The 12,201-nt window shown below is 29.4% G+C and overlaps 2 protein-coding genes across 2 annotated transcripts; both read left to right on the plus strand.

Annotated features, from left to right (window-relative positions):
* The first annotated feature begins 6,005 nt into the window (after nucleotides 1-6,005).
* Nucleotides 6,006-7,910, plus strand: LOC107954266 (receptor-like protein EIX2). Its single transcript, XM_041080015.1, has one exon. It carries the CDS (start codon nucleotides 6,067-6,069, stop codon nucleotides 7,360-7,362), a length of 1,296 nt encoding a protein of 431 aa, XP_040935949.1. The 5' UTR covers nucleotides 6,006-6,066; the 3' UTR covers nucleotides 7,363-7,910.
* An 86-nt stretch (nucleotides 7,911-7,996) lies between these two features.
* Nucleotides 7,997-8,929, plus strand: LOC121210081 (receptor-like protein EIX2). The gene has a single exon (XM_041082172.1). It carries the CDS (start codon nucleotides 7,997-7,999, stop codon nucleotides 8,927-8,929), a length of 933 nt encoding a protein of 310 aa, XP_040938106.1.
* The last annotated feature ends 3,272 nt before the right edge of the window (nucleotides 8,930-12,201 follow it).

Raw genomic sequence — 12,201 nt, forward strand, 5'->3', positions numbered from 1 at the left:
CTGTTTCCTCAGCCTCTCCCATGTTTTGTTATGACAAGTGATCTTTTATTGTATTGTATTTTCTTTCTTTTATGTATTTAATCAGATAGTATTTTTACATTTCATTATTATTGTACCACGCGAATAATTAACAAGTGTTCCTTGTTTACTAGAGAAGAATAACATTGATTTTCAAGTTCGAATTTGAATTCAAGGATGATGATAAAAGCGAGAGTTGGGTGTTTTGGTTGTATCTATGTAGATATTGATAACTAACTATGTCATGAGAAGTGGAGTCTCTTGCAGTGCGCGTCAATTTTTCGAGCACTTGGGTGGGTAGTTCTTGGAGATTGGAAGGATCTTCTTTTACCAGATACCAGATAATAATGAGGGGATGTTACCAGTCAGCCACTTCTTTTTCTACCGGTTTAGCTTTGTTTTCTCTTTTGAGGAGGCTACAGTAAGTTTCTTAATGTATTGTGTCTCATAATTATCAAATAAAAAACATAAAATATATAAATAATTTATCATTATTATCAAATTTAGAGACATTATATTGGTTAAGTATTTCTTTTTAATGTATTTTAAAATAATTAATATAGTGCCACACTAGGGCTTGTTAGTAGCATGTGCCTTCCAATTAATAGACTAATAGGAGAGATCCCAAAAGAACTCTTTGAGCTTCGATCATTAAATGAATCAAGAAATCACCTAATAGGAAATAGAATCACCTAATAGGAAATATAACGGACGAAATTGGCAACATGGAATTCATGGAATCTCATGATTTGTCCTGTCAACATGAAGTTGATGGAATCCCATGATATTGGTCAAGTTGTTGTAGGACGAAATTGGCAACATGGAGTTGATGGAATTCCTCTAAGTTTCTCCAATTTGAATTTCTTAAATTACTTCAACATGTCTTGCAACAACTTGACAGAACAAATCCCAACAAGTACTCAACTTCAAAGCTTTGAAAAGTTCTCTTACATGGGCAATCATCTCTGCGGACTTCCTCGCACTAAAAACTGTAGCACAAAAGGTATTTCAACTAATGTTCCAAATATTGGAAGAAGCGGTGAAGGAAGTAAAGTGAATTGGTGAGCATAGTTCTTGGCCATGTAATGGGATTTTGGGGTGTAGTGGCTCCCTTGTATTTTATAAGGTCTTGAAGGCATGCATACTATCGAAAGTTGGTCGAAAGTTGTACGTGTTACTATGGATATATAGTTTGATGAAAAAAAAACCCATGTATTATTAAATTTTGTGTGTGTTTATAATTGATTATGTGGGATTCGGATCTATAAAGGATTACATGAATCAATTAATCTAAACTTTGAGTTTAAATTTACTACTTTGATTCATGTTTTCTTATTATAATTATTTGATAAAATAAATAAAGAAATTATATTTGATGTTAGGTGCTTAAATTTTTTTTTTCAATTCATTGATATCAATATTTTTGCAGGAAAAATATATATTTAATAATTATTGCTTGCAAATCCCCAAAAAATATGATATCTATGATATAATTCTGCAGTTTATACAGGAGTACTAATTTATAAGATTAAAAAAAGTTTATAAATACCTCATTGAACAACCTTATTTTAATTAATTATTTTCTACTAAAAAAAAGTATTGATTGAGTTTAGTTTAATTGGTATTGACATTATTGCTAGGAAGACGTAAATTTAAGTGTGTTGAAACGTATTATACTCTTATTTAACGGTTGGGAAAGACTATAAATTTTAAAGTTTAATTTTTCATATTTAATATTTATATACGAAATAATTAATTATATATGAAAATTTGAGTGAATCTATGAACGATTCTAGCTGTTTTTGGAAAAATAAAAGAATATTAACAATGGTTTTCTTCCAACATTAATTTTTCCTTTTGCGTGGGAGTGGGACTTAACTCCATAGACTTACTTCTCAACTTTATGTCTATTTGTCTTTCTAAATTTGTGGAATCTTGGAGCTTGTTAATTTCCACATTAAATAGAGAAAAAGTAGAAGTTTATGTAGGAAAAAAGAGATTTTTCTTAAAACGAAAATTCTTTGAAAGCTATTCTTATGTATCAATTTTGTTTTTAGCAGGGGTTACGCGTAGTTAGGGGCAGGCACCTGGAAATTTTCTATTTATATCCTTTAAATTTTATAAAATTTTAAATTAGTAATAGTAAAATTACACTTTAGCCCTCTAGAAAATAATAAAAATTTGATTTAATCTTTTAAACATTATAAAGATACAGGTTGTTAAAATGGTGAAATTACATTTTTATTATCATAAAAATTACAATTTAATTTCGACTCTACTAATTTTTTTTTTTACTTCGCCGCTAATTTTTAAATAGCAAGTAAACCGTGAGATTGAGATTTATTCCATAGACTTAGTTGATTTCGGATTAGTGTTTTTTTAAAAAAAAGAAATCTTAATTAACATTTTTTAAATTAATTTTATTGTTACAAGACTATCGCGTGGATATATTCTTTTGATTTTAAATGTCACACCATTAAATTTAATAGAATAATTTTATTGGCAATAACTATTTGACTTGAATTTTTAAATTAAAAAAATATGGGGACTAAATTTTTGAAATTAAAAGTATACGAGACTAAAATCCAAATGTATAAAGGGTATAGCGATTTAGAACATATTTTAACCTTTAAATTTTTATTTTATAATTTAATATAAACAAATAATCAACTTAATATGAAGCTTGGAATTAATGTATATATAAAAGTTTTATTCTTTTCTTAAAAAAAAAAGTTTAGGAATTAAATAAAGCAGAGTAAAGGATGAATTGAATGATTTTCAATAAATGTTTAAGGGCCAGAAAAATCATAATGCAAGTTTCAAGCAGTATTGGTTTTCAAAATTTTGCTTAATAATAGCCAAACATATACAAAAATATTCTTATTCAATTTCCATGTCTTCCATTTTCTTTTCTTTCTTTTGGCTTTTAGGACCTAAAAAGTCTTAAAAGAACGTGGGAGTGGGACTTACTTAATAGACTTAGTTTTTAAACTTTTATGTCTATTTGTGCGTTGACATTGAATTAAGTTTTAATTTGGTTGGCATTGATTTTATTATTAATAAAGGAGGATATAGACTCGAGTACACTACGTCTTTAAGGTATAATAATTTATAACTATACCTATAGAATTATAAAAGTGTACTAGTAGGGTACTAAATACTCACCCAAAAAAATAATTATTCGAAATATATCAAGAGTGACCATAATTCAATTTGGGCTGATTTTGAAGAAATAATTCAATTTATCTTATAGTATTTTGATTTTTTAAACTCAAATCAAATTGAATTGAATATAAAAAAAATCCAAACTAATCGAATTCCATCGTTCAAATCGGGTCAATCCATCCATTTTATTCTTTTCAAAAGGTAATTCTTTATCATTTTAAACTATTTTTGCTGATTCAATATGTAAAACTAATTATAAAATTAAATAGAGATAGAAATAAGCTCTGTTTGAATAATTGTGTTTTTATAAATTTGAAAGTAATTTCAAGAGAAGATTTTAATACTTCACTTCCCTTTTTCAATTTCTTTTAGAGATTTGATTTTCAAAATTCCTCATAAATTTATTTGATTTAACACACATATAATCTCACTTAATAAATATAAATATATAAATATTATCAAGGTTTTTGAAATCTTAAAAATAAATTTATTTATTTGAATAAATATTTGATGAATTTCAAATTTTATTAGTAATTTCAAGAGAGGATTTAGAAGCTCACTTTTTTGTTTCAATTTTTTTCTCAAGATGTGTTTTTTTTTTTAATTTTCTCATAAATTTTAATAACCTAATTTTTCTTAAATCAATTATTTATCCAATCATGGTATTACAAATGCTAGCATTATGAATGGAAAAATTTTAAAAGGTTAAATTTTTTAAAAGTCTCAAAAATTTTAAAATTCTTCGTTCAAACACACTCTAAATACTTCTTTGTGGAAAATTTAAATTGAAATTTTTGAGGTCTAGAGAAATTATATTCAACAAACTAGGGTCTTGGAAGAAAGTTCATTAGCCATGAGGAAAATTTAAGCCGGAAATATGGGGTCTTTATAATATGTATTAATTTGATTCATTTAAAGTTTTATTTTTCTACAAGAATTAAGTTCATGATAATAAGAAAAGAAAGTTTTAACTTTTATTTATTAATAAAATATATATTCCCTTTGAAAAAACCTTTTTCAATTATTTTTCACTTTTTCTTTTGTTATAATTTTTAAATTATTTACTAATATGATCTATAAGATAAAATAGTACTACATTAGTATAAAGTACATATAAATTGTGGTACTGATGACATGTTAGCATCTATCATCCTGCGTTAGTGGCATAAGGATAAGAATTTATAGGAGAAATTTCATTTGTCTCAAGGTTTTCAAAATTGGGAATTTTAATAGTTTAAATTTTACTTATGTATGTGGTTTTTCAAAATTCCTCCCATTTTTATTTGATTTCATACACATTGTCTAATGATGTCCATATTGAATATTTTTTATATTGTTTATTTTAAAATAATTATTTTTTAATTTTTAAAATTCTATTAACCTAATTTTTTTCCTAACTTAATTATATATTCAAACAAAGCAATTGTAAATCTCAACATTTTGAATTTATGAATTCTAAAATTCTAGCATTTTAAAAATATCAAAAAATTGAAAAATTCTTCATCCAAACACAAGTTATAGTGTTGAAAAATATGAAAAATATATAGAATTGATTGAGTCTCTGAATACGTGAGACAATTTTGGCAATTTATTAAACCAAAATTATGGTCTATATTGTTTATGTGGATTGTATTTAGCCCATTAAAGAAAATCATATCACTTGAGAACATAATTGGAAGATCAGATCAAAACTGATCATCTTTTTCTAATTCCTTCGATCGTGGATATTGGATTGAATTGGAACGTTTCATTCTTAACTATCAAGAGTCCATGTTTACCTTGTTTATTATTACCTATTGTGTTCAGCTTATCTTATTGTTGTTTAATAAGAATTGTGATAAATCTTCTTTATATTAGCAAGTCTTGAAATATTCTATATAATTTAGAAACTTGTATAGATTATGTATAGAGAGAGATATAGCACATAATTTGTTCAAGTGTATGGAACTTGATTTTATGAGTGCATTGTGATAGTGAAACCAATTGTGTTGTGGTTTTACTTGCTGAATTCAAATGGGTCAATTTAGTGGCGAAAGTATCAGTCTTTAGTGTGCAAAAGTGAGAAAATTATCATGGGTGTGTGATAGATTTAGGATCACTTCTTGTAAATGTTGAAGATACTGAATATTTCTTACTAAATTAAAATATGCAAACGTAAGGAATCTAAATTGCATAAACAATCTTTGTGTCCGTTGTCTTACTTTTGCTTATTGTAGAGCTTGAAAAAGTGCTTACTCCCTTAGTCACTCCTTCCAAATACATAACTTATATCTCAACAATTACTTTAAATTTACAAATAGCTCCGTTAAATTTTCTGTCCAAACTTGTTCAATTGAAAAAAAAAATAAAAGTTTGAGGACTAGATTAAAAGTCAATAAAACAGTAAGAGCTAAATTGATTTTTTTCAGAAATGTTTTAAGGGCCACAAATATCGGTATGCATATTTGAATTAATATTCTTTATCCACAAATTGCTTAATATTAGCAAAACATATAGCAAAAATACCGTGGGAGTGGGAATTATTTATTGACAACTTTATTTCTCTTCTTCTAAACCAAAAATTTTGTTGGAAGAATTAAAAGTAAATTATTTCTTTAAATTAATAAATGAAATTCATATTAAATTTGTTACTTTATATCTTAATTATTAATATAAGTTTTTTTTCCTTCGATTATTTCATCTTTCTTCTCTTTTCATTATTAGTAAAAAGTCAAAATTTTGAATGCAATTAATTAGAAACTTTCCTTGATAGCAAATTTCCTACAGACTATTATCAATTAAATGTATTTTGTGGAAATTTGGGGTTTTGGAAGAAACTTCCTTGCGCTTCATGTATTTTTGTGTTTTAGCTAAGCTTAGTCTATATATTTGGAGTTGTGAGCAATGGCAATTGCAACCATGACTACTCTTCCAATTTCCTTATTCCCTTTTCTTCTTCTCATTCGCGCTTTCTATTTTAGCATTTGTGATGCCAATTCCAACATACTTTGCATCCAAAGTGAGAGAGAAGCTCTTTTGAAATTCAAGAATGATCTCACTGATCCTTCAAACAGGTTATCTTCTTGGGTTGAAGGAGGGGATTGCTGTAAATGGATTGGTGTCGTCTGCCATAACTCAACAGGCCACGTCAACCAACTGCACTTGGCTGCTCCGCCTCTTTCACCTTCAGCCCTAGGAGGCAAAATAAATCCTTCACTGCTGGAGTTGAAGCATCTCAATTCCCTGGACTTGAGCTATAACAGTTTTAGCAGCATACATATCCCGAAATTTTTCGGTTTGCTGGAGAGTTTAACATATCTTAACCTCTCTTGTGCACAGTTTCAGGGAGCAATTCCTCATAACCTTGGGAATCTCTCAAAGTTGCAGTATCTTGATCTTGGAGGTAATTACCACGAACAAAAAAGTCTTCAATGGGTTTCTGGACTTTATTCCTTGCAGCACCTTGATTTGAGTGGTGCGGATCTTTCTAAAGCAACTGATTGGGTACAGGTAACATTCAAACTTCCTTCTTTGTTAGAGTTGCACTTGCCAGGTTGTAGTTTAGAAGATGACCCATCTTTCATCAGTGTCAATTCTACAAATTCACTGATTGTTCTTGATCTTTCTGAGAACAGCTTTTCTTCAGTACCTAAGTCGATATTTAGTCTTCATGGTCTTGTGTCCATTGATCTTAGATTCAATTCTTTGGATGGCCCAATTCCAGATTACTTTGGCAACATCTCGTTTCTTGAAGTTCTTGATCTTACTTCGAGTCATCTCAATTCATCCATACCCAACTCCTTGTACGGTTTAAACCGTCTTCAGTTCCTTAGTCTTAGTGATAACGAGTTACAAGGAACAATCTCGAGTGCCATTGGAAACTTGAGCTCTGTTACTCACCTTGATCTTTCTTTAAATTATATGTTGGAAGGAAGATTACCAACCTCACTGGAATATCTGTGCAAATTGAAGGAGATGGATTTGTCATATAATAAAATTGAAGGTGGAATATCAGAAATCCTACAAAGTTTGTCTAGATGTTGTTTGGATTCCTTAGAGTCATTGATTATGACCAATAACCAACTTTCTGGCCATTTAACTGATCAACTTGGACAATTTAAAAATCTATCTTACTTGTCCCTTGCTCAAAACAAAATTTCTGGTCCCATTCCATCATCGATAGGGACTTATCATCTTTGAAATTCTTTGATATTTCAGAAAATCAATTAAATGGTCAAATTCCATGGTCTCTAGGGGAGCTGTCATCTTTGAAGTTATTTGATGTTTCAGAAAATCAATTAAATGGTACTTTTCCTCTATGTTTTGGACAATTGGAAAGTTTGGAAACTCTGGCTTTTGGGTATAATCTATTTGAAGGAGTTGTATTAGAAACCTATTTTTCTAATCTCACGAGATTGACAACTCTAGCAGCGTCACACAATAGGCTTAGATTTGAACCAAACTCAAGTTGGATTCCCCCATTTCAATGTGAAGGTATTAAATTGGGTGACTGGCATCTTGGCCCAAAGTTTCCTCGGTGGTTAAAATTTCAAAAGAAATTGTCTTCTTTGGATATCTCCTGTGCAGGAATTTCAGATGTCATGCCCACTTGGTTTTTAAACCTTCCCACTCAATTTGAATATTTAAATCTTTCCTTTAATCAACTTACTGGAGAGTTTTCATATTTGAATGTAACAAACTTTATTGACTTGAGTTCAAACCGCTTTACAGGTCCATTACCAAAAGTACTGTCAAGTTTAAGATTTTATTTTTGTCAAATAATTCATTTTCAGGATCCCTTTCTGAATTAGTTTGCAATCCATCATTAAGAGGGATGGTAACTCTTTACATTGATACAAATCTACTCATTGGAGAAATTCCAGATTGTTGGAATCATTGGGAAATTTTAGCTTATTTGAATTTAGAAAACAACCATTTGACAGGGAAAATCCCACCTACTTTGGGATATACAGATCCTTTTATGTTAAACCTTCGAAACAATAGCATGTTTGGAGAATTGCCATCCACATTGCAAAACTCTAGAGATTTGATTATGATTGATCTCAGTGAAAATCATTTCAGTGGAAGTGTACCAGCATGGATTGGTGATAAGCTCTCGAGCCTTGTGATTCTGAGCCTTCGATCAAATAACTTTGTTGGTCATATCCCTCATAAAATTTGTGATCTTCAATTTCTTCAGAACTTGGACCTTTCCCAAAACAACATTTCAGGAGTTATTCCAAAATGTTTCAATAATTTTAGTGCAATGGCCACAAAAAACAAAACCAATAATGAAGTTTCTGCGCCGTTAGTCATTGATTTCCCATTTTATTTTAAAGCATTATTGGTGTTGAAAGGACGAGAGGATGAATATGGTAGCACGCTAGGACTTGTTACCAATATAGACCTTTCAGCTAATAATCTCACTGGAGAGATCCCCAAAGAAATTGGTAGTCTCGTTGGACTATTGTCTTTAAATTTTTCAGGGAATCTCCTAACAGGAAATATACCAGACACCATTGGCAACATGGAGTTAATGGAATCTCTTGATTTGTCGATGAATCGATTGAATGGTGAAATCCCTCCGAGTTTCTCCAAATTGAATTTCTTAAACCACTTCAATGTGTCCTACAACAACTTGACAGGACAAATCCCAACAAGCACTCAGCTTCAAAGCTTTGAAAACTTGTCTTACGTGGGAAATCATCTTTGTGGACCTCCTCTCACTAAAACTGCAGTACAAAAGGTTTTTCAACTGATGTTGTGAATAATGGAAGTAGCAGTGAAGGAAGTAAAGTGAATTGGCTTTATGTCAGCATTGTTATTGGCTTTGTAATGGGATTTTGGGGTATAGTGGCTCCCTTGTTTTTCATTAGGTCTTGGAGGATTGCGTACTATCGAAAGCTAGACCATATTTGTGGTAAACTATATGTGTTTTGGGCTACTATAGGTATGTAGTTTGAAGGGGGAAAAAGCATGTATAATTGATGCATTTGACCTAGGTGTGCTATACATGATTGTTTGGTGCTAAAAGATTAGTTTTAGCGTCTGTCCTTTAATGGGACTCGTTGATGTGCCAACAAGGCAGCCCACTTGCTTGTGTGAGCTGTTTTGTTATATGCAAACCATACGGAATGTGGTACTTTTCCTTTTGCATCATTTTTTAAGAATGTTGAAATCATGTTTTATGTTGATAAGAATGATGATTTCGGACAGTAGGTTCGGGTGTAAGGGGTGAGCCTGTTGGCTCGGGTTTAGTAGTTCGTCTCCTCATTGTGTTTGCTTTTGTTTTGCGACTTAATCTTTAATGAATTTCTTCTTTAAAAAATTAGTAATTTTATACAAGCATAAAAGTATAGGGTAAACTACACCTAAGATCATTCTAAAATAGGATTTGTCCTATTTTAGTTACTCTAAATTTTTTTCTCAAGTTAGTCATTCTAATTAGTATAATTATTTGAATTAGTTACTGCCGTTAAACATTTCGTTAATCCAATAACAGATTGTTGATGTGGTATATGAGCCAATTGAATGATGCCACGTGACACTTTCTTTTGACTTTTGGCAAAAACTTAAGATCTCTCTATAATTAATCTAGTTCACTTTTTCCTTTTCTTTCTCTATGCAACTCAAAAGGAAAAATCAGAACAAGGCATCTCAAATCTACATGCCCTTCATTAATTTCTCGACAATGGATCTATGGCAACTATCAAGGATAACCCACCATACATACACAAATAATTAAAGAATAGTGAACATATATAAATGAGAATGGATCTATGGCATGGATAGGGCAAGGGTAAAAGCTTCAACCTTTATAATTCGTTATATGCAGGCAATTTGAAATTTCAGGAGCTTTTAAAGAAGGCAATAGATTCTCTGTTTAGGATATTTTCTTTGCTTTCTAATTGCTTTCAATGTACATAAGTTAAATTATAATTTTTTTAAAAAAATAGAATTTATTTGTAAAATAAAGTAACACTATTTCCCAACAAAATAATGAGGTTTATGAACGTGTAAATAGCTCAATACTGTTACTATTTATAGAGAATCAATACAAGACTTCTGTTGATCTAATTAAATAATGATAATTAAATAATGAGTGCATTATTGGTGCAGAAAGGATGAAAGGATGAATACAATATCACATCAAGATTTGTTATCAACATAAACATTTCAGCTACTACTCTCACAAGAGAGATCTCAAAAAATTGAAAGTCTCGTTGGACTACTATCATTAAATTTATCAAGGAATCTCTTAACAGAAATATACCAAACAACATCGACAACATTTTAAATAAAAAAAATAGAAACATGATTTTTCGCAAAACAAGAACGAAATTCACAACATTTCAGATAAAAAGTCGACATTATAATGCTAAAAATAAAATTAGTAAAATTTTCCATCTTATAAAAGCACTAACTTGATTTATTTTTAGTAATATGCCGCACTTTCCCGTTTCATTCCTATCTTTGCCTTTCTTTGAAATATTTTGTCTATATTTTATGGCTCTTTTAGCTGTATCCCAAGCTATACTTATGAGTCAGGTTATTGTGGAATTATATAATTAGTTACTCAATTATATAAACTTTTAGTTTTATCTTTAAATCATTTTTATTTTGATCACTCTCCGTTAATAGAAGTGAAGATATGATCTTTTTCTAAATGGTAGAATAACACAATTATTTCTCAGTACTCAAATATTTTATCAATTTAATCCTTAAACACATAAATTAAAGATTATTATATAATTATAAAAAAAGTACAACATATAATATTATTTATATATATTTTGTGGAAAAATATAATATTTTATATATTATCAATGCAAAATATTTTTTAAGCAGCTTATTAAATACAAAATTTATAGGCACGAGACTGAGAATGATTGAATAGAAGAAAGTGTAAAAGCAAGCCAATGCATGAAAACACCAGTGTACGTCGATCCAACCAACTATAATAGTATTTTCTTCGCTCCTTTTTTTTTTTTTTTGATAACTGATCATCTCCGATAAGCTTCATGGATGAACAACAACAAAAAATTTCAAACATGGAACATTTTTTTCAAGAACATGTTTGCCAGTTCTACAAATCTATTAAAACAGGTTTAAGTTGGTGATTTATAGATATGGACAGCCTTGACAAATTTTTAAGCCTTATATTTTATGTTTGACTGAGCTTGAGCAAATATAAAATATACTAATATTATATATAAACCCGACCAATCCAACCATTAACATCTCTGATAATATAGACTTAGCAATAATTAATATTTAACTAAAACTTAATTTGAGGCTAGCTATATGGGAGCGAGTAGTGACACCTTGGAACTGAAGCGATAAATAAAAATAAGAATTTTTTTCTTTTTGCTTACTAAATGTATATAGGAAGAAAATTTAGGTAGTTCATGAACCTTATTCTGAGTCAATTGCATTTTGTCCTCTATTAAAATATAGCAATTATTTTGTTAGATCAAAGACACTAGTCTTCTGTTAAAGTATCCATATCTATTTTTAATTGTCATTTATTGCATCAATAATTTTGATTAGTTAGTACATCAATATAGTTGAATAGATGAAATTTTTAACAAAAATAATCACTTTGCTCTTTATCTAACATGCAAAAGACTAATTTTTCCATTTTAAAAGTAATATGGATAAAATGCAATCAGACTTCTAGTAAGAGCATATGTGGAATTTATTTTATGCCTATATTTTTATTGATTTTTTAAATAAAAGACTAAATATTTTAATTACGGAATGATATTTTCTTAATTTTCTTCATCGAATTGTACTCGATTAACTCGTGACATCAACCTGGCTAGCTTAAATAATAATAATATAACATTAAGTTAAATAACAATATAACTACAATCAACGTTCAATTCGGGTGGAGCTTTGATTCAAGTGAATTAAAGCAAGAATTTACAAATCTATATATGCCGATACTATAATATATGTGATTCAATCCCAAAACAGTACTGGTGTTAGCTGTACTGCTATGGAGTCAAGGTCAATGTTAATTACATGGAAATTTGG

Source organism: Gossypium hirsutum, chromosome A11 (genome assembly GCF_007990345.1).
Source record: "Gossypium hirsutum isolate 1008001.06 chromosome A11, Gossypium_hirsutum_v2.1, whole genome shotgun sequence".
NCBI lineage: Eukaryota > Viridiplantae > Streptophyta > Magnoliopsida > Malvales > Malvaceae > Gossypium > Gossypium hirsutum.

Excerpts from the sequence above, each read along its gene's own strand:
- LOC107954266 (XM_041080015.1), top strand. The coding sequence starts at position 6,067 with ATGGCAATTGCAACCATGACTACTCTTCCAATTTCCTTATTCCCTTTT.
- LOC121210081 (XM_041082172.1), top strand. The coding sequence starts at position 7,997 with ATGGTAACTCTTTACATTGATACAAATCTACTCATTGGAGAAATTCCA.